General features: G+C 40.1%; 1 protein-coding gene across 1 annotated transcript; it reads left to right on the forward strand.

The window, feature by feature from the left end:
* Window positions 1-290: 290 nt before the first annotated feature.
* On the forward strand, window positions 291-17,552 carry cpe (carboxypeptidase E). The gene is made up of 9 exons (XM_026171432.2): window positions 291-675; window positions 9,817-10,013; window positions 10,203-10,370; window positions 11,397-11,514; window positions 12,134-12,316; window positions 13,343-13,482; window positions 14,043-14,142; window positions 14,336-14,454; window positions 16,365-17,552. Exons 1-9 carry the CDS (start codon window positions 435-437, stop codon window positions 16,461-16,463), a joined length of 1,365 nt encoding a protein of 454 aa, XP_026027217.1. The 5' UTR covers window positions 291-434; the 3' UTR covers window positions 16,464-17,552.
* Window positions 17,553-26,368: the final 8,816 nt, after the last annotated feature.

Here is a 26,368-nt window from a genome sequence, read left to right on the forward strand (position 1 = left end):
GGCCATAATACAAACTTTTTTGTAATATTTTGTCATTTGTGCTTATTCATACTCTTCTACTGACTTATTACGTCCATGCTGCAACCTGCGGGTTGTCTTGTTTACTTTTCGTTCTTTTTCCATCCTCCCTTTTTATTTCTTGTATTATCAATAACGAGTTTTCCTTGTGTATAAGCAATTTAAATAAATCTTGGCTTTTTCAGTTTATTTTGAAAATTATGACAGGATGTGGGGTTGGTTGTGGCTGGCTTTACGCAGTATGTTGACGGGGAGCCTGAGCTCAGGTACAGCGCATCACACTCAGAGGGAAGAGAGAGAGAGGCAGAGGGAAGGATATTTATAGCCTAAAGCGAGGCTGCAGCGCAGAGATAAGGCTCGGAGCCAAGCCGCCGGCAGGCAGGGAGACAAGCTTAGGAAAACGAGGACGCGTCAAAATGAAACACTTCCTTACGGTTGTTATACTCGGGGCTGCGGTAGTCACCCTGGTCAGCGCGGCCAGTACCGACGGGGCGATCTCCTTCGAGTACCACCGCTATGAGGAGCTGCGGAAAGCGCTGGTGTCGGTGTGGCTGCAGTGTCCGACCATCACCCGCATCTATACCATCGGGGAGAGCTTCGAAGGCCGCGAGCTGCTGGTGCTAGAGATGTCCGACAATCCGGGGACGCACGAACCTGGTCAGTTTTACGCAAACACAAAGTCTGTTTCACACCGAACGCGCGGGACCATCACCATCCCCACTCCCTTTGTCCCTGCTTTCTGTCGTGGAATGAACTAATATAAATCCATTACCACCCGCTGGGATAACACAAATACATTATGCACTATTGCGCATAGCAGCAGTTTGGCTATGCCCTCATTTGTGTGTGTGTGTGTGTGTGTGTGTGTGTGTGTGTAAAGGTTATAGAAAAATGACTTGTGTCCCCGAGATAACAGCAGAGGAGGAGCGCAGGTGGGTCGTGCTGTGCGTAAAGGGGCGAGCGAGGGCCCCGCTGCATCAGTTCTGATGAATCTAGATAGTGGGATCAGCCGTGCAAAGCCGCCATTTTGCTGATTGATAATGATCTCTTTGCGCTTATCCCGATTCGTGATTCTTAGAAAACACCACAGATCGTGCCGTGACCTATTTGGAGGTGTTTCGAATTAGCCTTTCCAGCTTAAAAAGGAAGTTCAATTCAAAGGAAGGAGGCTTTGACTTAAATGGACCCATTAGTCATTAGCAGGGCTCTACAGTCATTATCATTACATCCCTATCTGCTTCAGTGCTCTGTACTATTTACTGGATGAAACAACAGATGATGAGTTTTACTGATGCGGTGCATTAGGCAAAACAACTACAGATGTGGTTAACCGCGTTTTAGATGCAATCCACCTTCTCCTTTTGCCAAATTTTCCTCTCCTAGATGGGAAACTTCCATTTTGGGAGGAAAGCTGCATCTTCAGACTCATCAGATGGCTTTCCAAAATATTTTAAATACAGAGGGTGTTTGTTCCAGGGCCCCAAATGATCATAAGCTCTGTGGAAAAACGACCGTGGTTAAATTTCCCCGGAATATGAGCCTTTATGCTTTCTTGGAAGGATGTCACTGAAACAATCTTTGGTTTCTTTATTTATTTTTAATCTTTTAGCTCTCTTTTTAAAATGCCAGACTTGGAATCCATGTCTTCATTTGTATATATGATGGTAAACATTAAAAACACCAATCCCTAACTGAGCATTGGCTTGTTTTTCACATACATTAGTAATAAAGTCCTTTTATCATTTTGACCTCTTAATCCAAACCTCACTGCTGACCCGCTCAGACTCATTGGGGTGCTTTAAGTATGGAAACAGTGAGAGGTACACTGCTGGTCCAACCCTAGCCTGTAGTTTATTTAACCTTTAATGAACATTTGGGAATGGTTTAGTGATTCCTAGCCAGCTCTCTCCAAATGGGAGCTTTAGCCATGATCTACTGCAGGAAATAATTGATTTCATTTCAGTAATCCTGAGCTAGAGTTTTCAAAGGAAAGCGGAAACTCGTTATATTGTAGCACAAAGGTAATATTTTGTGGGATTTATTTGTGTGGAGAGGTGTATCTTTTCTATGGGTGTATTTTTGCGTCGTTAATGGTGTACCACAGGTTTGGTGTGCCACTCCGCTCACATGGTCACAGAGTCTAATGACCATACATACTAAATAAGTCTGTAATAGTCCAGTGGGCGTACGCAGGCATGAGTCACAGTAGCGAGTCGTTATTACTACCAGATGAGTTTCCAAGCCGCTACTTCGCTAAACAGGGCTGGGGCCTCCCCTCCTCCTTCAGCCTTTTCCTTTTCCTCCCTTTCCTCCTCTCCCTCTGCATCTCTGCCGAGCAAAACATCCACAGAGGGCAGGAGCACGATGAAACAGAGAAGCGCAGAGGGAGAGGAGCTCCAGATGGGGCAGAGCAGAGTAAGAGGAGGGAACTGACAAGAAGGATAAAACTCAAGCTTCCTTTAAGGCGTCCTGCTCATATTTTATTTGAGCCTGCAGTGTGTTCGAGCTAAGGTGGAGCCAAAATAGCTGTTGCCGGGGCAACAGATCGGCTTAGTGCACTGAGCCGACTAGCGGCTCGTGGTTGGCTGGCTGACTGTCTGGCTCAGGGAAGACCATGGTGATGGTTCTGAGCGGATGCATCTGTCAGTAAGCAGCCATCTGTCATGCGGTGTGGCACTGGACCTGCCTGTAGTCATAAATACTTGTAACACATTAGTATACATTCAGTGCCCATAGTGTGGATGGAGTCTGGATCAGCAGGTCTTTCTATATTTTCAATGGGTCACATTCTCACTCACCAAAACAGACCCCCGAACCCAAATTAGTGCCTGGTTTGCTCTCATTGATTTTGTTTCTCGTCTTTATGTTTGGTTATGTTGCTGGTGAAAAAAAAATCTGTAGCTGACAGCAATGCCTTCCCAGGAAACGAATGAACTCAGCAGAACACGAGGCAGCTAAGACCCACATATTTTCCTGCAGCAGTTTGTTGTCAACAAATCTTTTTAAAAAAAAGGAGAGTGAGTAATGGACTGGGGTGTGCCAGGTGGACAGACACATGATTCAAACAAACAATACTGCACTGATTCCGCTGGATGTGCAGGTCTGCCTAGACACTTGTTATCTGACAAGCTTACCATTAAAAAGGGGTAAATGTTGCGTTTCCTGATTCTTTCTGCTGTCCACGGTGATACGACATCACAGGGCAGCGCTTCAGACCTGTTTCGAGTGCCATATATATGCGCTTTCAGCTTGGCATTTCCTTTAACATTGTATGATGGCATGAAAAGTTCAGGACTAGGCTTTTCATGGCTGAAACTACTTGGCATGATATGATACTTGAAAAAGAAACAGGAAGAGTGAAATGATTTGAGGAAAATGGCGTGTTATTCATTTACCGTTGACACCAGCCTGCCAGAAAGTGATCACATGTAGGCTTTTTTAAAAAAAAGTCAAGTATTTTCATTTTTATGTATTCAGGTAGATTCATCATATGCCACTTCTCCACCATCCACCTTTTAAAAGGGAAACTGCTGCATTAAATCTGTCTGAATATAGTTAGGCTACTACCACCGCTTAAACTGTACATAAGAAACACGTGAATGTCCCTCAAAGTGCACATTATGTACTTTTGATACTCAAGGAGCCATTTGAGGATTGTTATTCAAACTAAAGGATTTGAATGCTTCCATCATTTGAAGGAGTCTGAATCTCACAGCTGGCTTATATTTAAGCTAAAAGCTTCTTTTCATCAGGGGAAATGAGGCTCTGGTTAAACTCTTTTGGCTCTCATGTCTGGAACCATTTACAATGTTTCTAACACCAGTAGGAGAAACCCTATATTGTAATATGCTTGGCTTTGTCTGAAGGTGAAAAAAATATGTCAGTATGAGGTACTGCTTGATCCAATCTTCTGTAGACCATCTCACGAGGTGGAAGATGTCATAAGACTGCACGGCCGTCTGTTTTATGATACGACAGTGAAAGTGTGAAATCCCCAGTGAGCACAGACTGAGATGCCCGGTTAAAGCATATAACAGGCAGACACACCGCTGAATATAACATATCAGATGACACTGGGTGTGTTGACTATAACCTGTCCTTTTCAATGCTACACGCTCCTGTTAGAAGACATTACGGTGGAGGGGAAGGGGATCTAAAATGAGGACATTTTGCTTCGTGTAGAGATGGTGAAAACAGCCGAGAGACAAGAGGTGCTGATGGGAAAAGGAGCTAAAAATGACAGGAATGATAATTGAAAAAACAGGAGCGTCACAGGAGTGCAAGTGTGATGAGGGTGAAGAAGAACACGGGGAGAATAAGGGAACAGCAGAAATGGAAAAAAATGGATGAAAGAAAGGCCAAGGCATCAGCCAGAGGTCATTCATTATACATCAGACACCCACAGCCATCTACCACCTCCTCCTCATTCTTCGCCTTCACTCTGCTCTGACATGTTTTTCCTCCATCTTCCACTGTCAGCTTTGCTTTTATTCTCACCCTTTCCTACACTTTTTTGTTCTTTGTTCCTTTTTTTTCCTCTCTTGATATTTTATTTATTTTTTGTTTCTTCATTTGCAGTTTATTTTTGTGTGGCTTCACAGCCGACATGTAGGCACTTCTCTCCCATGTCTTCAATCGTGGAATCCTGAAAGATTTTGATGATGTCCATGTCCTAAAAACACAAAAATCAAAAAACCCAGTCTGCTTCTAACACTTGTCAGTTTCTGAGGTATGTACAGAAGAGCAGATCCTTTTTCTTTTTCCCTTTTGGCAGGCGTCGGTTATAAGCAACTATAGCTCCCACAGGCTGTGAGAGTGCTCTTTCAGGAGAGCACAGCCATTAATGTGTAAATGAGAGGCAAAAATTGCACAAGTTCTATGTTATAGACTACAAATGTAGAGGCTTTGAAATCTTGGACGTGAGTTGTTGTGTTCTGAAAACAGTTTCACAGGTTTTTAGAAAGGTGTTTAGACACCAGCAGAAACTGGTGCATTCACGGGGGATAGGGGGAATCAAGCATTTACAGACTACAGCAGCGAATGAGCATCCGCATACCAAGAATTTTTTTATCGATGCCCATCCAAAAGAATCTAAAGCAAAGACTATAGATTAAAGATAATTGTCAGAATAAAAAATGACTTCATGTGGTAGAAATAAACTGAGCACTGGTGAGCTTTCTCTTGTCTTTGTCCATGTGTCTGTAATGTGAGCGTGTATATGAGTGTGTTTGTGTACCCAGGCACGAGACAGACGGACAGATGCGGAGTGAGAGTCTGTTTACTCGCTCTCCCAGTTCATTTATCTCCCTTAGAACCTGCCCCTGGCAGGGTTGCCACGACGACTGAGAGCGTGCTTAATGTGGTCATTCCCAAATGACGTTTGTAGCTGCAGCCATAATTACTCGGTCGCCTAGGAGACTTTAGTGCTGCTGATCATTTGTGACAAAGGTCGGAGGATGCATTGGATTTTGGCAGCGTCGCATGTGTCATATTAACCTTTAGCAGCAGGGAGTGATTTAAAGTTAAAGAGCATTTGGAAACTCAAGTTTTTACTGAAGTTAAGTTGTGATATGTAAAATCCATGAAAACAGAGAAAGATGATGTGATGTTCTTCTTAATCAATTAGTTAGACTAAATTTTTAATGGTTTCATCTTCACCTCATTTGAATCACTGTAAAGTGAATCTGTTTTGGCTTTGGGATGTTTTCCACATGAAGGATGTGGCTGATCTGGACCTTTGTCATATTTTACATACTAGTAAAACCTGTTCAGCCTTACAAATTAAATATTAACTGCTTTTGTGAGTATCATATGTGGACTACTTAAAACATGTATGTACAAAAGTCTTGCACCAACCCTTGTTTCTTCTTTTCAGTTCAGCTGAATTGAATTTATATACTGTAGCACCAGTTCAAAACAACAGGAGTCCAACTTTCTTTTAATAGTTCTTTTAATTTGTAATAGTTCTCCAGACTTTCTGAAAGTCTTTTAAAGTTCTTCTTTTGACATTAGCTGCTTTTTCACTCATTTTTAATCCAGTCCTTGTACCTGGCTATTTTCAGATGGATGAAGAATCAGATACATCTTTTGTTTGCTAAGCAACTTAACACTGATCTATGAATCACTGAAGCACAAAAAGGCACCTTAGTCAAGAGGTGAACCGGTGTTTACATGTACCAGATGACTTAGCAAACATCCAGTTTAAAATTGTATCCGAATGCACTTTGTTACTAGCAACCTATCAAAAAACCTCATCATCTGTTCTAATTTCAAAGATAACAGATGGAATTATGATTTTGATACACTATATAATACCATCAGAAAGGCATCTGAAGGTTAACAGCGTCATGACAATGATCCCAGTACATAAAAACCATACCTGGATAGAAAAAAAACACAGTCAAGGATTGGCCTCCCAGAGCCTGGTGCATTGTGGGATCATCTTGACAGAGAACAGAACAAAAGGCACCAAACATCCAAAGAAGAGCATCGAGTGTCCTTGAAGAAGCCTGGAAACTGTTCCTGAAGACTACTTAAAGAAGTTAGAAGAAAACTGCCAACGAGAGTTCAGGCTGTGTTGAGGAACAAATGTGGTCACACCACATATTCACTTTCAAGCTTTAAAATAAAAAGAAACAACGGATGAATTCACATAGGAATGTTTCCTGTTATGAACTAATGCTATCACAGGTGACGTCTTACATTTCAGAAGTGAAGGGTCTCAGCTACATCAGTTTCATATGTTGAAAAATCCACATTTGCAGTTTCATGTGTGAGCAGTTTTTTACGCGGGTGTCAGAGTTAAAGCTCATTCTGACCTTAACAGAAAAGAGGAATAGATTGAGAAATAAGGGGGAGGGTTTGCATGTGTAAAAACAGAACAGATGGAGCTGTTATGAAGTGTTAATGAGGGTGAATCTGCAAAAAAACATATGAAAACAAATGACAGGCGTACTCCTCATGTCACCTCATAACTAGCTACATGAGTCTGCACATATATGGGTTCTAAATAAACATGCACAGCTCTGTAGTCTGCATGCTAACATGGAGTTCAACAGCATAAACGCGTGTTTCGTAAGGGAGACGGGAAATGTCTCACGATACTGAGCATCTGTTTAATAGCTTGAAACACAGTAACTCATTTTTTGGCTGAATGCAACATCAAAGTGTGTGTGTTTGAGTGTGTGTGCACATGCATATGGCAGCTCTGTCGGGCTTCTGAAGGCTGTAAAAACAAAAACATCCAGCAACGCCAGGACAGAAAGAGTTAATTGCAGGCTTGAAATCATTAGTAGCAACTGTGAGGAGATTCAAACATTTAAAAATAACCTGACTACCAGATGTGGCTGGGTGGTGTGTGTGTGTATTACTCACGCATGAAGCTGCTGGCATTACTCTACAAATACATGAAGAGTACAGCCAAAATGGATTTAAAAAGTCTTGAAAGCATTTTATACAATAATTTAGTTGTAGAAGAATATATATAAGATACACAGAATAATAATAGTCATTATTCTTTAGTGGAAAAATAAGGACAACGAAATGACCCAATCAGGGTAGAAGGAAGAACAATAAAAACACAGTTCTCAGTAAAACCAGCACCCTGCAGCGATTTGGCTTCAGCACACTTGGATACTCGCTTGCTTTTCAACATCTGCCATTCTCAAACTACATTTTATAACTTGTAACCGATCTGAACAAAAGACTTTGTTCTCGTGCAGCCGCAGAAAGCCATTAATCTTCGATTCATAGCCAATCAAAGAATGTTTACAGCTCGCTGCAGCTCATACGTTTTCTTCTTTGTCATTTTGTTAAAGGGCTTTAAATAGGTCCAATTTCAAACTTGTCCGTGTTTTGTATATATTTGTATAGATGAAGAGCCTAATTAGTATCTAAAACAGATGGTGGGATCATGTGGGTTTATTACAAGGCAAATTCACTGGGCTCAAGACAGAAATAGCTTTTAGATATGAAAGCAAGATCACCTTTGATAAAGAAAAGCAGATGCAGTTTTTCTACCCACGCACTGACGTGGCCAATAACAGTAAATCCACCAAATGGTACAGTGTGTATTTTTAGATAAATACAAAGAAAGGAACCAAATTTAGAATCAACTCAGATCCAAGGTTCTCAAAAACAGGACAGGATGTTGAAATGTGCAAAACATAATCAGGATATCAGACTACGACCCTGGCGCAATACAGTAATATGTGTATTAAACACAGACGTTCAGTGAGCAAGGATAAAAGTACATTTCTTAAAGATTTGTCATCCAGTCACACAGGTCTAGATGCTGACTGGTAACTGTTCAGTGAGGACTAATGTGTATCCCCTGATCATTTGGTGAGGGGTGAAATTGCTCTACCAAAAATCATCTTGCGTTGAGGCAATGTTGCCTGCAAACACTCAGCATTTACTTTTCGAGCTGTAGGGAAAAATTAGAAAAACTGACACAAAGCAGAAACATAAGCCGTCCACCTTCACAGTTAAAGTTGCATCTTTTTGGTCTCAGTGGTAAGCACAACTTTTACTTTTTCTTTCTTTTTTTTAAATACTGCTTAATAAGTTGTTGGTGAGTGTTTGCAGACAAGGTGGCAAGTTTCCATGACAACTACAAGTGACCAGTACACAGTTTTTACTGTTGACAAATCCATTATTTGCAAAACATAAATGTTTTAAAAATCTGAAATGTAACTGATAACAAATGAGTGGCTGCGGCTCTGGAGGTAAGCAGGTCATCTAATAATCGCCAGGGTTGGTGGTTTGATCCTTGGCTGTTACAGTCTGCATGCCAAACTGTCCTCATCAGATTGTGAATGCGTGTGAATGTTACAAAGAAGGAAAAAAGTGCTCGTATGATTGTGTGTGTGTGAACGAGACTTGTTGTTTGAAGTGCTTTGAGTGGAAAAGTTGAAATAAGAAGCAGTCCATTTGCCATTTACCCACTTTTCTGGTGATCTGAAGAGCTCACTGTGGTGAAGATTGGCTTGTAAAACCTTTAAAAGCTTTTGAAAAAAATCCAAAATTAGATTGGCATTTGAACCTGCCATGTACGGCCTCCTGCCTCATTTCAGACAAACACCTTCATATTTAATAGACGTAAAAGACGTAATAATAAAATACTATCCCCAAGTGTAAAATACACTGATAATTTGGTAACTGGAATGACTTTAAGTGACTTTGTTAATTAGTAGGTTTTAATCAATCATCAGTAATCATAGTTGGTGACTGTTAATCAGTGATTTGGGGAATTAATTTTGGTGTTTTGAGTTAAATTCTCTCTCAAACCCATCATCAGCAGGCTCCTCGGTGCCACGTGTCTGACAGAACAGTGTGTGACACAGTCGCTGCTTAATCCACTATGTCTCTCTCATTATTGTCCAGAGGAGCACTGGGCTCGACGTTTGATATGATGTAACCTTTCTGTTGATGAGTCAGTGTGTTCGTCACTCCTTGAGCGTGGACGTCCTCTGTGTCCACGATAACTTCCATAACAAATCATAATGCGACCTGTTTGGTCCCGAGGAGATAACAGATTGTTTCCATGATGGTTTCCCGCTATAGTGTCGATGTGGCCAGCTGTATGTGTGCATTTTTTTCTTTTTGTGAGATTACGTGAGAGTGGTTTATGCTGATTCATTGTCAGCTTTGTCAAATCCTCCTCCTTTGTGAGATGTGTGTTCAGTTCTGCCTCTCGGCCAAAAACCTGCTCTTCACAACAGGGATGGTTACATTATGTCCAGTCACAGTTACGTCTGTGTGACAGTGACTCAACAGGAGCCTTCTGGTTTCTTGCAGGTGAGCCTGAGTTTAAATACATCGCCAACATGCATGGCAACGAGGCGGTGGGCAGAGAGCTGCTCATCTACCTGGCTCAGTACCTGTGCAACCAGTACCAGCAGGGCAACGAGACCATCATCGATCTCATCCACAACACCCGCATCCACCTCATGCCGTCAATGAACCCCGACGGCTTTGAGAAAGCCGCCTCACAGGTGAAGAAACAGCACGTAAAAATCACTTTTTGAACTTTACGTCTGGACAGTTTAAGCTTGCAGCCCTGCAAACAGTCATTTAGGAACCACAAGTCTTTAAATTACACCTACACAGCAAGAGCAGCATCTATTAAAGCTCCAGACACTGTCTTTTAATCTGTCCCCATCTCATTTCTGTTTACTGTGCAGCCCGGAGAGATTAAGGACTGGTTTGTGGGCCGCAGTAATGCGCAGGGGGTGGATCTAAATCGTAACTTCCCTGATCTGGACCGCATCATCTACATCAACGAGCGGGAAGGCGGAGCCAACAACCACCTGCTGCAGAACATGAAGAAGGCTGTGGATGAAAACACCAAGGTAAAACAAACTGACTTACTGATTACAGGATAAGGTGGCCGTTATTTCTTACTTACCATGAAAAGACTGAAGTAGCAATAATAATGCTAAGACTCAAATGTTTGAGTCTTATTCACCCTTTCTGTGTCACTCAGAAACAAGCTAATTCAAGCTATGTAATATATATGCTTATATAAGTTCATTAATAAATGATATTAACATTGAGAACTTTATTTTAAATATTTTTAAGAAATGTTGCACAGAAAGGAATAAATAGTCCATTTGCTCTGGTCTGTTTTCATGTGTGGATTGCTGAACATCTGTGGGTATCTACGGGACATTTACAGTAGAAGGATGGAAAATGTGAGGTTGAACCAAAGCTGCTATAATCAAAAGTGTATAATATAACAAAGCTAGTAAATGAATGGCTAAATGAAGGGTTGCCAGCTCAGTGGGGAATCAAAATCCCCCCAAAATTGACCCTTGGTATAGTGGGGTGTCCACTGTGTGTGTGTGTGTGTGTGTGTGTGTGTGTGTGTGTGTGTGTGTGTGTGTGTGTGTGTGTGTGTGTGTGTGTGTGTGTGTGGGTGGCATTTTTTGTGTGTGCATGTGCAGAAATGATGAATTGATAACTAGCAATTCAAAAATGGCATTTTCATTTATTATTACCCCTTTCATGTTCATTCATCAAAAGTAACCAAATTTGATGGGAAATCCTTTGAATATTAAGTAATTTGATTACTTGTAAATTCTAATTTTGTGACATACGTACATGAAATTTAATGGAATCTAATCAAATTAAATTGACTTGACTGGCATGCATTCAGTTTATACCAAGCATATTTTCCTTAATGATTAATCAGTTGAATAAATACAACTTTGATTTGATATATTTCAACTGCATTTTATTCAAAATTATTGTACCATGTTTATTGAGGGTCAAGAATCCTTTTTTTGAGTTTGTGTAGGTCGAAGGTGATATTGCTTTAGACATTTATTATCTAAACATTATTGTAATTGTAATTTTTTAATGTTTCACATTTGCAGCTGGCTCCAGAGACCAAGGCTGTGATCCACTGGATCATGGACATCCCCTTCGTCCTCTCGGCAAACCTGCATGGAGGAGACGTTGTGGCCAACTATCCATATGATGAAACCCGCACTGGTACACACACACACACACACACACACACACACACACACACACACACACACACACACACACACACACACACACACACACACACACACACACACAGTATAAGGACATTTATATCACATTTTAGAGTCCATTTGAGTTTTATTGAAGCCTATTCCCTCCACTGAAAAGAAAAAAACATTATAAAACACTGGCGCTGCTCTTCATCATCATCATCGCAGATATGATTCCTGATGATGCGACCCAAATATCCACATTTAAAACTTCCCAAACAGAGCAAGTGAAGTTTTTGCTTCGCCTTTAGTAGAAGAGATCACTCCCACACCTGTTTTTCCTGTTTGGGTTGTTAAACTGTATGTAAACTGTTCCTTTCTTTCATGTGAGGATGTTTATCAAGATAAATATTTGAACCGTTTATGTAACAGCAAACATTTTAGTCCCTTTTCTTTAGAATGCCGTAAATTTGATTTAAATCAGATGGAAAATCTTTCCACCGGCCGGTTCCTCTGCGTCATCGCTCAAAGCAAACAAAATGTGTTGAGCAGGCACATGTTTTCTGCTAACACTTCATCATAGCCGCTCTCTAAATGGCGAGCGCTTGTTTGTTCTCTTTCCTCTCATTAAGGATCCACGCATGAGTACAGCGCCAGTCCGGATGATGTGATGTTCAAGTCTTTGGCTAGAGCCTACTCCATGTATAACCCCGTCATGTCCGATCCTCACCGAGCCCCGTGTCGCAAGAACGATGACGACTCCAGCTTCAAAGACGGCATCACTAACGGCGGGGCCTGGTACAGTGTGCCTGGAGGTAAGAGGCAACTAAAGCATACCTCTCAATAAGGACTTTCTCCCTTGATTGCTCAGTATGGCCAAGCCACCAGCTCTCAGAAGAGTCCTGGTTGCGCCAAACCTCTTCCATCTGAGGCGTCTGTGCTCATGGGAACTCTGATGCAGCAGAAAAGTTTTTGTAGGCTTCCCCAGATCTGGGCTTTGCAACAACCCTGTCTCTGAGCTCTCTAGGCTGTTAATTTGAGCTCACAGTTTTTGCTGTGATATGCATTGTCAGCCACGAGGCCTTCTATAGAGAGGCAATTAAATTTACCACAGGTGGACTTCAGTCAAGGCGTAGAAATGTCTCAGCAACGGTCAAGAGAAACTGGAGGGATTGAGCTAATATGTTTTTTTGCAATAGGCTTGAATTCTTATGTAGATGTTACCAAAAGCGGGCAGTATGGTGGCACAGTGGTTAGCACTGTTGCCTCACAGCAAGAAGGTCCTGAGTTCAATTGCACCATCATGTCTTTCTTTCTTTCTGTGTGCAGTTTCCATGTTCTCCCTGTGCTTGCGTGGGTTCTCTTGAGGTACTCTGCCTTCCTCCCACAGTCCAAAGACATGCAGTTATTGGGGTTAGGTTAACTGGTTATTCTAAATTGCCCATAGGTGTGAATGTCTGTCTGTATGAGTTAGCCGTGCGACAGACTGGTGACCTGCCCAGGGTGTACCCTGGCTCTCACCCTAAGACTGCTGGGATAGGCTCCAGTGTGCCCGCAACCCTGAAAAGCCAAAGAGAATGGAAGGATGTTACAAAAATTCTGTTTTCAGTTTGTCCGTATGGGGTAGTGTGTGTAGATTAATGAGGAAAAAAAGAATTGATGGCATCATGCTGCAACATAACAAAACTGAACAAGGTGACGTGGGTGTGAAGACTTTCTCAAGTCACTGTATTTAACTATGTATATTGTTTTCAGGTAAATGGTTAACCCATTTTCAAATATATAATCCTGAATTCTGTTGACTTTTTCGGTTTTGCTTTCTTTCTCTCTGCGGTTTACAGGAATGCAGGATTTCAACTATCTCAGCAGCAACAGTTTCGAGATCACTCTGGAGCTCAGCTGCGACAAGTTCCCCAATGAGGAAACGCTGAAGAGCTACTGGGAGCAGAACCGCAACTCGCTCGTCAACTACATCGAGCAGGTAGGCAGGACTCTAAATACGGATGCCATAAATCACGGTTTGCAGTCTCTTCCATTTGCACAGCTGACCCAGAGACAATACCAATGCTTGCAATCTCAAGTCTATAAGTGCTAATGCTTGAAATAAACTGCAAAATGTGTCATCTATAAGAGCAAAATTGACCTTCACAGTCACAACATATTTTCAGATCATAGGTTGGATCTGGCAGGATTTATGTGACTAATTCTGCTAATGGAGGTGAAAGAATCGTGACTTTGATGGTAAAAAGGAACCACATAATCGGACACGTAATGCAGCCTTACGCCGTCAGAGTTGCAACTGCCCATCCAGACGTCAGACACTAATTTGTGGTGATGCCACTTCTTCCTTTGTTTGCTCACAAGAGATTGCTCAACCAGAAAAAGCTCTATATTTATTAAATGCTCAATGCTCTGCTGAGGACACTGTTACATTACATCTTCTCCACCAAAAACGAACAAATCTTTTACACCTGAAAAAATGCTGCCATCAGTCCTAGAGGGAACATGTTCTTCACGTGTCAATGTGCGCATTGTGTGCAGGTTCACCGTGGTGTTAAGGGCTTTATCCGTGACCTTCAGGGCAACCCTATTTCCAATGCCACTGTATCTGTGGAGGGTATTGACCATGACATCACCACAGGTAAATTCACACAATTCACAAAGCACAAGTGCTATCACAGCTTTTGCTTGCTCCATGTGAGAAATATAACGGAGAGATGGTGCAATGCCTCCATCTCGTGGATAGTGTGGGTACTGCAGTTGTTGCTCGGAGCTGCTCTGAGCATCAGTGTGTTGGTTAAACACATTTTAATAAGACAATCTGTATTTTATAGCCAAAGATGGAGACTATTGGCGCCTACTGGCTCCAGGAAACTACAAAGTGGCAGCCTCTGCCCCTGGATACCTGACTGTCATCAAGAAGGTGGCTGTACCCTACAGCCCTGCAACCAGGGTAAGACACACAAACAAATGACCCATCACATTCCCTGTGGGGTCCTTTATCTTTCCAGAAGGTAACCTGAGTGGAAGTTTCCCAGCCATATTTTCTGGATCTCTAAACCCTACACCTATATGAAAATATACAATCTAGAATAAGTCACTGAACCTTGGTCCCTCCAGCAGACACCACAAACACATCAGATGCTGGATGTCTGACTAATGTTGGCACCGCCTACGTAATAATGTAAGGTCTCGGTTGAAGTGTCTGTTCACAATAAGCCACTAAACGTTTAACAGCTGTTAAGTGCTTAGTATGAGTAACAAAGGGAGGAGAGTTTGTTCACTCAGAAGCCCTCATGTCAAGCTGCATAGGACGGAATTTGTAGGGCAGAATTTTTAAAGTCTGCAAGCTACCAAGTGAGTCTGCAGCAGAAAAATGATTGAGTATTTAAACTGAATTCTATTCAAAATCAGTCTGGATTGCATATTCTTGATAAAAGATATCAGAGTTTCTATTTTTTTCTTCTTACCAGCCCTGTTAACAATCTTAAGATTGCCCAGATTAATTTCTAGAGAACCAGTTGTTTTCCTGTCATGGAGGATGCTTTAGTTTATCAACTAATAGCTAAAGAATCTTTTCAAAGCTTCCAGTTGCATCACAGAGTCTTTATTATCAGATGGAATCAGTTCTGCTATTTTTGAACTTCTGCCCAGACTTTTCAGGACATTAAAAACAAGGACAAACAGATGAAAAAGCTGAAGTAATAACTGCACTAAACACTGCTGGAACTGTGCAAATTTTAAAAGAGAATGAATCGCGCACTGAAGGCACAGGAAAATGGCTACTTTTAGAGACCTTCATAGATTTCTTTTTGACATACAAGACATTTTTATCCTTTTTTCAGATGTCTGCGCTTATAGATTGCATTCGATTTTATTGCATATGTGCAATGACAGTAAAGATGTTATTATTATGTTGATATGGTCTCATATGGGGGGTCATGATAACCCTGTTAGTGTTTTAAGATAAGATCTGGTGTCAGTTGTAGTTTAATAGAATTGTCTTCCAACCGGCCCTGTCCTGGTCGATGGTGCTGCTACATCGCTGTTCGATGCTGCGATCTGTTCTGAGTCAGTAAAAGCCTGGAGAGAGATCAAAGAAAGCAGTGATATTCATCTACATGTGGCCACCTGTAACTGTGGATTAAGTGCGATGACACCAACTGAGCTCAAGAAGTGCAGAAAACCTATCATATAGACCAAATACACCTATCATAGTTTATATGTTAAACTTCAACATATAAACGACTCGTGTGTCATACTGAAACGTTTGGTGTGATTCCGGTAAATACAGCTCCAGTATTCCTTTTAACCTAGAGGTATGAGCAGGAGAGCAATGTGTCATGACTTAGCAAATTCTGAACATTTTAGTGACCAATAAATCACTGTGATTTTTACTTTCCACAATAATAAGTTTCCACAATAAAACACACCTTTCAGCTTTTCATGTATTTTGAAATTGTTTTTTTTTTTTTTGGAGACCTGGAGTGTAAATGTGCCTGTTTCTAAAACCCTTTGGATCATCTTCTGTTCCGTCTGTAGACGTGACAATAAACACAAAAAGGTTCTGCTATTCTTTATAGAGCAGGTTTGAGATGTATTTTTTTCATTTCCAAAAAACTAATACATATTTTACATATTGGAATTAAAGAATAGCAACAAAATATCCAGTATTGATTCCATCCTAATGCCTGCCTGTCGATACAATCAATGTTTGGATAGAGAAAATAGGAAAAAAAGCAACATTTGAATGAATGAATAGAAAAGTTTCTAGTTAAAGAACAACTTACAAAACCAACACATTAGCTCCAAAGTCCGTTGGATCCTCCTTGGTTCTCAGCTGCTGTATCTTGTGTGTCTCAGGTGGATTTTGAGCTGGAGTCCCTGATGGAGAGGAAGGAGGAGGAGCGGGAGGAGCTGATGGATTGGTGGAAGATGATGTCAGAGACACTGAACTTCTAACGATTTTGTCTCGCTGACGATCGGAGCATCCACAATTCGATGTAATATAGTCAACGTTCTGTGTGCCCGTCCGCTCTGAAAAAGAATATATTGTCTCTTCTTCTACTTCTTTCTTTTGATTGTGTTCTCTCCATTCTTACTTTAATTAATTTTGTTGTTTATTAATGTAAGAGTTTGCCTCACACTCCTGTAGATTGTTTGAATATCCTGCGCGCGCAGTGAAAGACAAAAGGAGGAATTTGCAGGCAACTTGCTGGCAGTGAGATTGGTCTTGACTTCCGTGGTATTGTGTTCTTTATCGTACACGTGATTGGTAACCATGGCACTCACCTATATATCCAATGAATGACTGACTGAGTAATAATGTATGTAAAAGATCTGTTTACATGGTTGCCACATGGCTCTGTCTATAAGTATTCATTTCCCCTCCTGTTTTAAATGTCTCTGTTTCTCCAGGCTTTAGTACCAATACATACACAACGCTACTACACACGAAACCTTCCAAGTCTGAGTAGCTGTAAACACACACTCTGATACTCGTGCTGTTTTTTTCCTGTAAAATAAAGCCGATGTCGCACTACGGTACTGAGATAATCAGGGACATTGAAAACACTGTAAAATCACTGTAAACATCATATTGTAAACAGTCTATACAGGCAAGCTAGTTTCCATATACGTTATTGATGTTACGATTTTTTTAAAACTGCAGCACAGCTTTGATTCCAGCACAAGATGAATGGTTATAATATTATAATATATACTGTATTTATGAACTAGGTATAGCAAGAAAAGTTTTTTTTGTAACTAAAAAAATATGAAGAACCACGATCATGACACTAATAAATCAGTCAACCCAAAGCCATTCCTTTGTATGTGCACTACACAGGAAATACTGTAAAACATAACGAAGGAAGATTCATGTTTACTGCAACATGAATCTTTTGAGTGGACAGTTGGCTGACTTACATGGATGCAGTTCACTTCATTTTAGAGCTCAGAAAGGATTTATTGAATGTATGGCTATGGAAATGGTTTAAACAATGTAAAGAATAAACAAATCAATAAAACTCCCCTCTTTATGTTGTCGAACTGCCGTCTGGTCTCTTTTGTTTCAGCTCTTTTTGGGTGAGAGCAACTGCAGTTGTTCACTTCTTAATGAGGCTGATGGATGGGAGCAAATGGGTAAGGCTAAAGCCTTTATTAGGTTTTCATTAAAAGCTCAAAATAGCCCCTCTATTTTGAGCTTTTTACTTTTTTACAGGGATAATTTGGAAAGCATTTGCTGTTTGCAAGGAAATGGAGAAACAGTCCCTAAAAATAGGCCCGATGGCGAGATGCCACAGTGGATTACAGGGGAAACATTCAGCAGAAGTTTTGCATTAATGCCTCAAATCTGTTAACAAAGTCATTTTATTTATGGTTTCTTTATTTCCTCATGAGCAAAAGAATTTCACTTTATGATGTCAGCTCATCTAACAGCATATAGTTTTAGGTTTTCAGTGCTCACAGCTGTTGCCATAAGGTGTTGCTTACGGATGGTTGGAGAAGTTACCGCCTATAATTATAGCAAACACCCATCCGTGAAATGGTCATATAACAATCACTACTGCAAATTCTGACTTACCAAACCAAGTTTGATGTTCCGGTACAAGCACGTGCCTGTTTGATTATTGTATAAGAAGATGATGTTTGCATTTTAAACATTTTACAGCTCAAATAAGATGAGAATATAAAATTCTGATGTAGATTTCTATTCTGTTTGAGTGCAGCAACGCTGTGCATCTCTCTGACTTGGTAACCTTTTAGCCTTCTCTTTTTTTTATAGAAACAGCTCATTTCTGCATAAACTTAAACTTATGTTATAGTTTATGAATTTATTGGTAAAAAGCAAAAACAATTAAAAAAAAAGGGAAGTAAGATCATTGCAGGAGCTTCTCGATCTTGTATACCAGCAGTATAGCAATGTTCAAACGAGTAAGAAAAAAGAAGTTTTATAAATCAGGATAATAAAAAAATGTTTAATTCAAAAGAAAATGATTTTGTTACATTCAGAATTTCTGTTAAACACTGAATGTAATTATTTTGTTTTTGTAAATATTTTATTAATATTAAGGTTGGTTACAGTGGACATCATCTCTAAATTGTGTTGGCATGGACTCAATTTCTGATGTCAGTTTGACTCTTCTAATCACTTTACATATATCGTTTTTTCCCCCTTGCACATTAATGCATAGTGCAGTGGATTCATGCAATTTTAGCAACTCCAAACTGAGGTCTAATCAGGCAGAATAAGTGAAAACAGATGTGTGGGTGTGACTGACCTTTAACAAACAGCAATGAGAACAAGTAAGAAACAGTGAGCTTGTGTTTTCATGGATTTGTTCACTTAACCACTTCACTTTGACAGCGCATCTGGTGAGGAGTGACGTTTAACTAATGCTCAGTGTGCCCATATAATGCCTGGCAGATCAGTAATTTCTAAAATACTCATTAACTGAAACCGGCACAAATGACTACGTCACATTCATCTTTATTCCCCATCCTGATGCTCAGATTGAAAGATCTGTTTGTCTCTCCCTCTCCTCTGTGTGCGTGTACGGAGGTGGGTGTGGTCCAGAGAGGACACACCTGTTGTTGGCATGGCAGCTTTTTGTCTTTCAGTGACAGCACTTAAACCTGACTCTTGTCTGCACTCACTTTTAGATTGTGGCTCTACTCACATTCAGCCTGTATAGCTCAGGCATCTTTGAACTGCTTTCCCGACCCCTTTGTCAGCTCACAGTGCTTCTTGAATATATGAGATATATGAGCCAGCCTTGTACTTACCTGTAAATCTGACTGAACCACTCTCACACCAACACTCCCAGAAACGTGCCTGTTCTGTAGCTAAAGGAGGTTGGGATGTTGGCCCTGTGGTAAAAGCCTTTTTGAAACTTACCTGAACGCCTGTCTGGAGATACTTAGCTCAGTGTAACTTTACTTTGATATTACAGCTTATTTATTCTATACCATATATTTACCTCCACAAAGGGCAGATCCGATTTGATTTAAAGCAGCCTCTGTTCACTGACTCAGAAGTCTGTTTTTACAGAAGGACATCTGATATTTCACAGCAGGAAAAACGCTGTCCAGTGCTAAAATTACAGATGGATGAATTCCACCAAGTTTCACGGTTCTGGTTTCTGCTGGCTCGCTTTCCTTCTTTCCTAACTTACAAGGATTTCTGAAAAGATCAGAGCCATCAATAATGTCATTAAAAGCATCTGTGCTTCATATTAGGACTAAAACCTGCTGTCAAAAGACCCCTTCACTTCCAAGTTCTTGGATTGAAATTGCTTGCCTAGTCTAATAAGTTATGAATCTTGAATAAGGGAGGACATAATTTATGTGAGATAGACAAGCCAGTGCCAGTGTTTGACTTCAGCTTTGTGTTTAGATATAAATCTTACTGCGTGCTTGTACATATTGTGCCTTCATATTGGTAGAAAAAAATGGCCTTAAGCATTGTTATCTAACTTTCACTCCCTGCAGTCAGTCACACACACACACACACACACACACACACACACACACACACACACACACACACACACACACACACACACACCTAGCAAGGGTGGCACTTTTAGTCCAACTATGCGGTTGAATCAGCTGTTTTAGCATTAGATGCTAACTCTGCAGATCAATGGCAACCTCGGTCTATTACTCATACCGACCCTATTAGCATCTGCTATTAGCATCTTGTCATCAATACCATTGATCAAGCTGCTCTGACTTCAGGGCAGAGCGGGACACAGAGGGGACCTGCTGAGAGAGAGAGAGAGGGAAGAGGACATTAATCTGATCAGTCAAACGTGATATTAGACAGCTCCTCCCTCATCAATAATGCAGGAAGACCTATTTGTTTTGGCACTGGGGCCAGTAAAAATGTGATGACACTGTGCTGGTAATTAGTTAATTATTGGACTGAAGTAATCAGCAAATATTTTGATAAGTGTTGGAGCGATTTATAACAAAAAATAGGGGGTCGGCTTCTTGTTTATCATTTATGAGGTTCCAATGTTGACGTTTGACTAGAGAAAACAGCATGGAGGTGTTTATCGTGACTTTTACTGATTTATTTGAAAACAGATTCAGTTTTACTGCATTTCAGAAATGTTCTTTCTGTACACACACACACTTAGAAAACCAGGACTTTTATGAATGCGTTTGTTTGGTTGCATGTCTAATTTTACACTCCTGCTGCCACAGCTCGTCTTTGTCATTACTTCTTAAATCCTGCAGATGACAGTAGTGTGCTGACGACCTGACAAATCACAGAGAGAAGAAGTGTTTGCACACGAAGACTACAATCTTCTAAAGGTTTCTGCACCCTCTGTAAAGGTTCACCATCAAACTCTCAGTCATTAAACCATTAAGTCACAAATCTGATAAGTCACAGCCTGATTGCATTTGTTGTTAAAATGTTTGGCTTATTTTTAACAAAGTTAGACTGTTTGTTTTAAAAATGACCCAAGAATGATTTGGTAAGTAAAAACTAAAAAATATAGACCTGTTTTATTCTCAGGTTCACTGAAAGTATGTAATGCAGCCTTGTCTTCATACAAATGGTGGAGGAGTAACTGATCTGTCTCTGCTCCTTCTTTTGTGATACATGTGTAAGGAGTGGTAACGATAAATCACACCTCAGAACCTGTATATATGTAATCTATAATAATGCTAAAACTCCTTGATTATTAGAGTTGCAATGATCTATATCGACTTGTTGATTTATATCAGCCTACAGGTGAATAAGATGGTAAATAAGCTGTGAGAGAAGGAGAGCGGGCTCAGAGGTTCAGTACATACATTTCTTTCACACTCCCAATTTTTTTTTTACTCGGTAACTTATTTTTTTGTCAAAATTTTAAAACTTGTCTTCAGCTGAGTTCATGCTGACTCAGTTAAAATTATTTGAGACGCAACAAGAACATTTTCTGAACTTTAAAAGCTCCACTCAACAAGAACCGTGGGCACATTTTGATATCTCAAACTGGTGGTATTAACTCTGAGCTGAAACTGGGTTTGACCTTTGATATGAGGATTTCTCCCTTCTGTTCTCTGTCAGGATGATCCCACACCGCTTCAGTAATGTTGAGGTGCGTGCTCTGGTGAGGCCAATCCATGACTGATAGTGTTATATTGTGTGTTTTTCTATCCATCTTACTCTAATAGCAGTTTGGGATCATTTGGCATGCTGAAAAAGAAGCCAATTAGATGCTTTCCAAATGTTGGATCAAAATCTTCCAAATTACACTTTTTCTGTCTATAATTCCATCAAATTTGACCTCCAACACTACTGTCCAAAATCAAGGCCCAAATCATAACAGTGCACTGCTGTACCCCTCTCCTGACCTACTGGTGACAATATGAATACAAATGTCAAATTTGCCTCTCACACTGTGTTATCTTTTGCATTTTTAATAGATTCAAATAAAGAAATGTGAATAAATGATGTGTTTTTTTTTCAACAGGCTGCTATCAACAAAGGGTCTCAAGATATGGTTTAAAATGTGATCTTTGTTTAACTTTTTACACAGTCTATGGTCTGTCGCTTGACTTCAGTTAACAGGAACTTCTTTCTCAGTTTTGAGAAAAACATTGGTTCTCACAATGTGCCAAAGCTGATTTTGCAGCTAAAAGATCTTTGTACAGCAAATCAACCCTCACTCACTCACTCTCTTCTCTCGCTCTCTCTCTCTCTCTCTCTCTCTCACACACACACACACACACACACACACACACACACACACACACACACACACACACACACACACTGCATATTTCTATAGCCTTTCTGAAAAGAAGCATATCTGCAGTAAGCAGAGGCCAGAGCGCACACACACACGTTGATCATACAGCTGCGTTACCATATCTCTGAGGACATTGCATTGACTTATATTAAGTTCCTGGAGCTTTACCCTAGTGTAGTCTTACATTACCTTAAATCAATTCTTCTAAAATTTGGTAAATCATGTTATGAAAACTTGCTTTTTTGCCCCCCAAAACAAAGCTGAGCCTCCACGTTATAACAGCGTAAATAGATTTATGTCCCCATAACACGAGTAATACAAGTGCACACCCAATACCAAGTTCCAGAAGAAGTGCAATGTCAGCAAATGGCTACTGTACACACACACACTTTCAGCATCTTCAGCTTTCAGAGAAGCAAGGTGGTTGGTCTGTTAAGGTGGTCTCACTCGGTGTGTGGCGCTGTCTGTTACTGTTCCCCAAATTCTAACTCGACATTCAACTCAACTTTCTTCCTCCTTGTTCAGTAATGACAAAATGACCGGATCAACAAAAAGTTGTTTTTTAAATTAAAAAAAAACACAAAAACGTAGATATTAGTTCAATAAGTCCAAGTGAGTGTCATAAGGTGAGGACGATGATAGAAAATCACAATCTGAACAAAATTCAGACAATAATCTTGTGTCTGGATATTCTTCATTTAATTTCATATTGTAGATAAAGAACAAACAAAAAACTAAATAATAAACCTTAACCCAGTCGATAAAAATGTGGAGCATAATGTGTCCTGATCAGGGACACATGCTCCAGGAGGGTTTTTCCTGTTAATAACTTTTGCATCTGGATAACTGAGTTAGGGATGACTGATAGTCCTGGAGCCAGTCACCTGTCCTCCGACTTTAAATCAATGAACTGGACCTGTGGGTCAGTCATCGTGCCTTTTGGAGCATTTTTAATGGATTATCAGATTTCTATTTTGGCTTGCTGTGTAGTACAGACCTTCTGAGAAGGTTGGGCTTCGGTTATGGGGCTATGGTGAAATTCCAGTGTTTTATTAGTCTGCAGCCTTTATAAATGAGCTGATACGTGTGTCTGTGTACCTGCACAACTTAGCGCTCCACCCTTCAATCTAAATGTGGTAACTTCTGGTTCTAAAAAACAGTTCAAAGTCCAAAACCAATAGGAGATGTCACTTTTATATTCTCATTGATAAATATATCAGCACTAGGCTCTAAATACATTTCAGTACCAGCAAATGATTTGAGATTAAAAAAATAACATATCCATGAACTCTACAGGACACAGCTAAGGAAGAATCTTAGACACTGTATATAAGAGTGTAAAGGTTCAACAGCCCCTTTGACCCTTTTACAGTAAGGCATTTACTGGGAGATCTTCCCTTCCTCATTTTCCTGCATATGTTTTTCCGTCTCTACCTCCTTGCAGCTGCGGCCATCTTTTGACACCAGTGTGCATCCTGCTTTCATTCTTCTTCTCCCGTGTCGGCAAATTCTGGTGGCACAAAGACAAAAAGCAGGTCTGTGTCATCTTTCCAAACTGGCACGCGCACACCCGCACGAGAGGTAGCGGAGGAGAGATGAAGGAGCAGAATCAGAGCCATGAGAGGTGCAGAAAAGAGGAAATAAGAACAAGGGAGAGCGAATGGCACGCACAGCTTGGCATTTATGCAGAGGATTTCCTCTCCACACCTCGTCTTCCCTCCGCTCGCTCTGTTTACATAAGGAGCCACTTCACATAGTAGCTGCCATGTGTGTCTTGTATGTGAGTGCTGCATATATATGCACTTTCCAGTAACACGGACAGAGAGCATACATGGGCGCCTTCATTCCTTTTGCTGCTGAACTTAAAAATAAAAACCTCAAGTTTCACATTGTTTCGAGATTTTTTTTTGTATGCTTTGTTTTTCTTTTTCAGCAGTAAAAGTTATGAGGAAATTAAACTGCCTCGACGTGTTTTTGAAGCTACCGAGCAATATCCAGGCATTATCATCATCCTCTGCTGGGCTCTGTTGTGGTGTCAGCAGACTGTCTTTTAGCCAAAAGGTGATGGATGTCTCTGGCCACCTCTTTGCTTCCTCTTGAGGAATGTCATAAACCTCTTAGGACACTTCCACAGTCAGCAGACCTAGGAGAACACATAATATTTTCTTTTTTTCTTACCTAAGGTATTGTCATCGTTTTAGCTTTGTCTTCATTTTCTGCCTCTGCCTGTTCCCCTCTTTTATTAGCTATCCAAAACTTATCTTTCACTAATTTACTTCAGTGAAAGTTACAGAGGTCGGGCAAGAGTATGATGTTCATGCTGTAGTAGAGGTTATCGTCTCAGTGGTGTCTGTTAAGAAACCAAGGAATCTCGTTTATCTTTTATTTTATAAAAGAGTAGGTAATTATTTTTATATAACAGTTTTGATATGCCTAAGAAAGCAAGCACACTGTCTGGTAAAGACTCTAAGGAAGGTCTGAATCTAACACCGGGACTAATATAACTATCTAAAGTCCACTAAAACCTACACCTGCTTTCACACCTTGCCTCATGTGACTAGGTAGTTCACTCTATATAGTTGACTTTAGTTTATTAGCTAACTAGTGGTCATAGCTTTGTAAGCCCTGAGGATAAAGAAAGATACAGAAAGGTGAGGTTTCTCCGGCTCGATCAAAGGCGGTCAGCATCACTTGCTCTTTGGGGGTTCTTGCTCCCACAATGCAGTTTGTGGGGATAAACTCGTACAAAAAAGTAACTAAATAAGTAGGCAAGTAAGATAGTAAACATTTACTTATAAGGCACATATTATAAACACATTTTTACACACAGATTTCACTGACCAAAGTGCAGTAAATAAATTATTACATCTATTTATAAATACAGAGATGTAATTATTTTAAACATTTTTAAAAAATAGGATATTGAATTATGAGGCCTTCAACAAAAAACAGCGAAAAACAACTAGAGGACAGCAGGGGATGAACAAAGTTACAGATATAATAAATGAAGGATTAGTGGGCAAAAAATGTATACAGGAAATGTCTTTGTAATCACGTAGGTTACCAGTGTTGAAAAATACTACTGTTTTATGGAGTCTGTGACAAAGTGGGTGAGAAGACCATTTGTCCATATTCTTAGTCAACATTCTTGTTCTGATTAAACCATATTTCATATGTAGTCTGCAACAGGCAAACATCTACTATCCCGGGTTTGTTTATGTTTTGCACTTTTACAGATTATATAATATAACATCTTGGTTTAAATCAATTCCTACGAGTTTGTTAAGTTAACATGTTCTTTATTTCAACTGTTAATTTGTATTGTTTAGAACTTACCTTACCTACCTGTCTTCCAGAAACAAAAGGAGGAAATGTAGTTTTACTTCCTGCTTTATAGCTTCTGGGTTCATCTGAGGTCACAGGATGAGACCAGGTGCAGAAGGGGAAGAATTCTTGTAATTTAATAAAGTTGATTTTAGAGGGTTTGTGGAGAAATAGATTTATTGTTGTACTATGTATTGATTACACCATAGAGTTTATGTTGTTAGTAAAGAGTGGCAGTAGAGGTTTGAATATAATCATGTTCATCTTACCTACTGAATGGAATAGTCCAGAGGAGAAATTGTTTGGTTAAGTGGACTATTTAAGCAGAAAAACTCAGGTGTTCGAAGAGAAAGGTTCAGGTCAGTGTAGCTGTGTGCAGGCTGACCTTAGTTTCTGTTGATTTAAGTTCAGTTATGTTTATTTGAACTGAGTTAATTTGGAGTTGAGTTTCTTATTTGTTTCTTTGTAAATATTGTTTGGGTCACAAAATGGTGAATAAATCAGTTGCTACACTGCAAAGCATCAGTCTCCTGCACTTCTTTGACCGCTTAAGTCAAGTCCTACCACAAAGTCAACTACCCAGGCTTGTTAAAAACTTGTTATTGTGGTTAAAAACTTGACCCTTGAAGTCTTTGGCCTTAAAGTCCAGTCAAGGAGTTTATTTTGGATGAATGACTGACCGATGTTTAGCCATGCTTTCCGTTACAAAGCACTGTGCTACGTCACAAATGAGCCATTTAAAAAAAATATTTTAACCAATAAAGGACAGAAACTAAATTATGAAGAAAA

This window comes from Astatotilapia calliptera, chromosome 6 (assembly GCF_964374335.1).
Source record: "Astatotilapia calliptera chromosome 6, fAstCal68.1, whole genome shotgun sequence".
In the NCBI taxonomy this organism is placed as follows: domain Eukaryota; kingdom Metazoa; phylum Chordata; class Actinopteri; order Cichliformes; family Cichlidae; genus Astatotilapia; species Astatotilapia calliptera.

Excerpts from the sequence above, each read along its gene's own strand:
- cpe (XM_026171432.2), top strand. The coding sequence starts at position 435 with ATGAAACACTTCCTTACGGTTGTTATACTCGGGGCTGCGGTAGTCACC. Across the intron at positions 11,515-12,133 it reads ATATGATGAAACCCGCACTG|GATCCACGCATGAGTACAGC; the intron begins GTACACACACAC and ends CCTCTCATTAAG. Across the intron at positions 14,143-14,335 it reads TGACCATGACATCACCACAG|CCAAAGATGGAGACTATTGG; the intron begins GTAAATTCACAC and ends TGTATTTTATAG.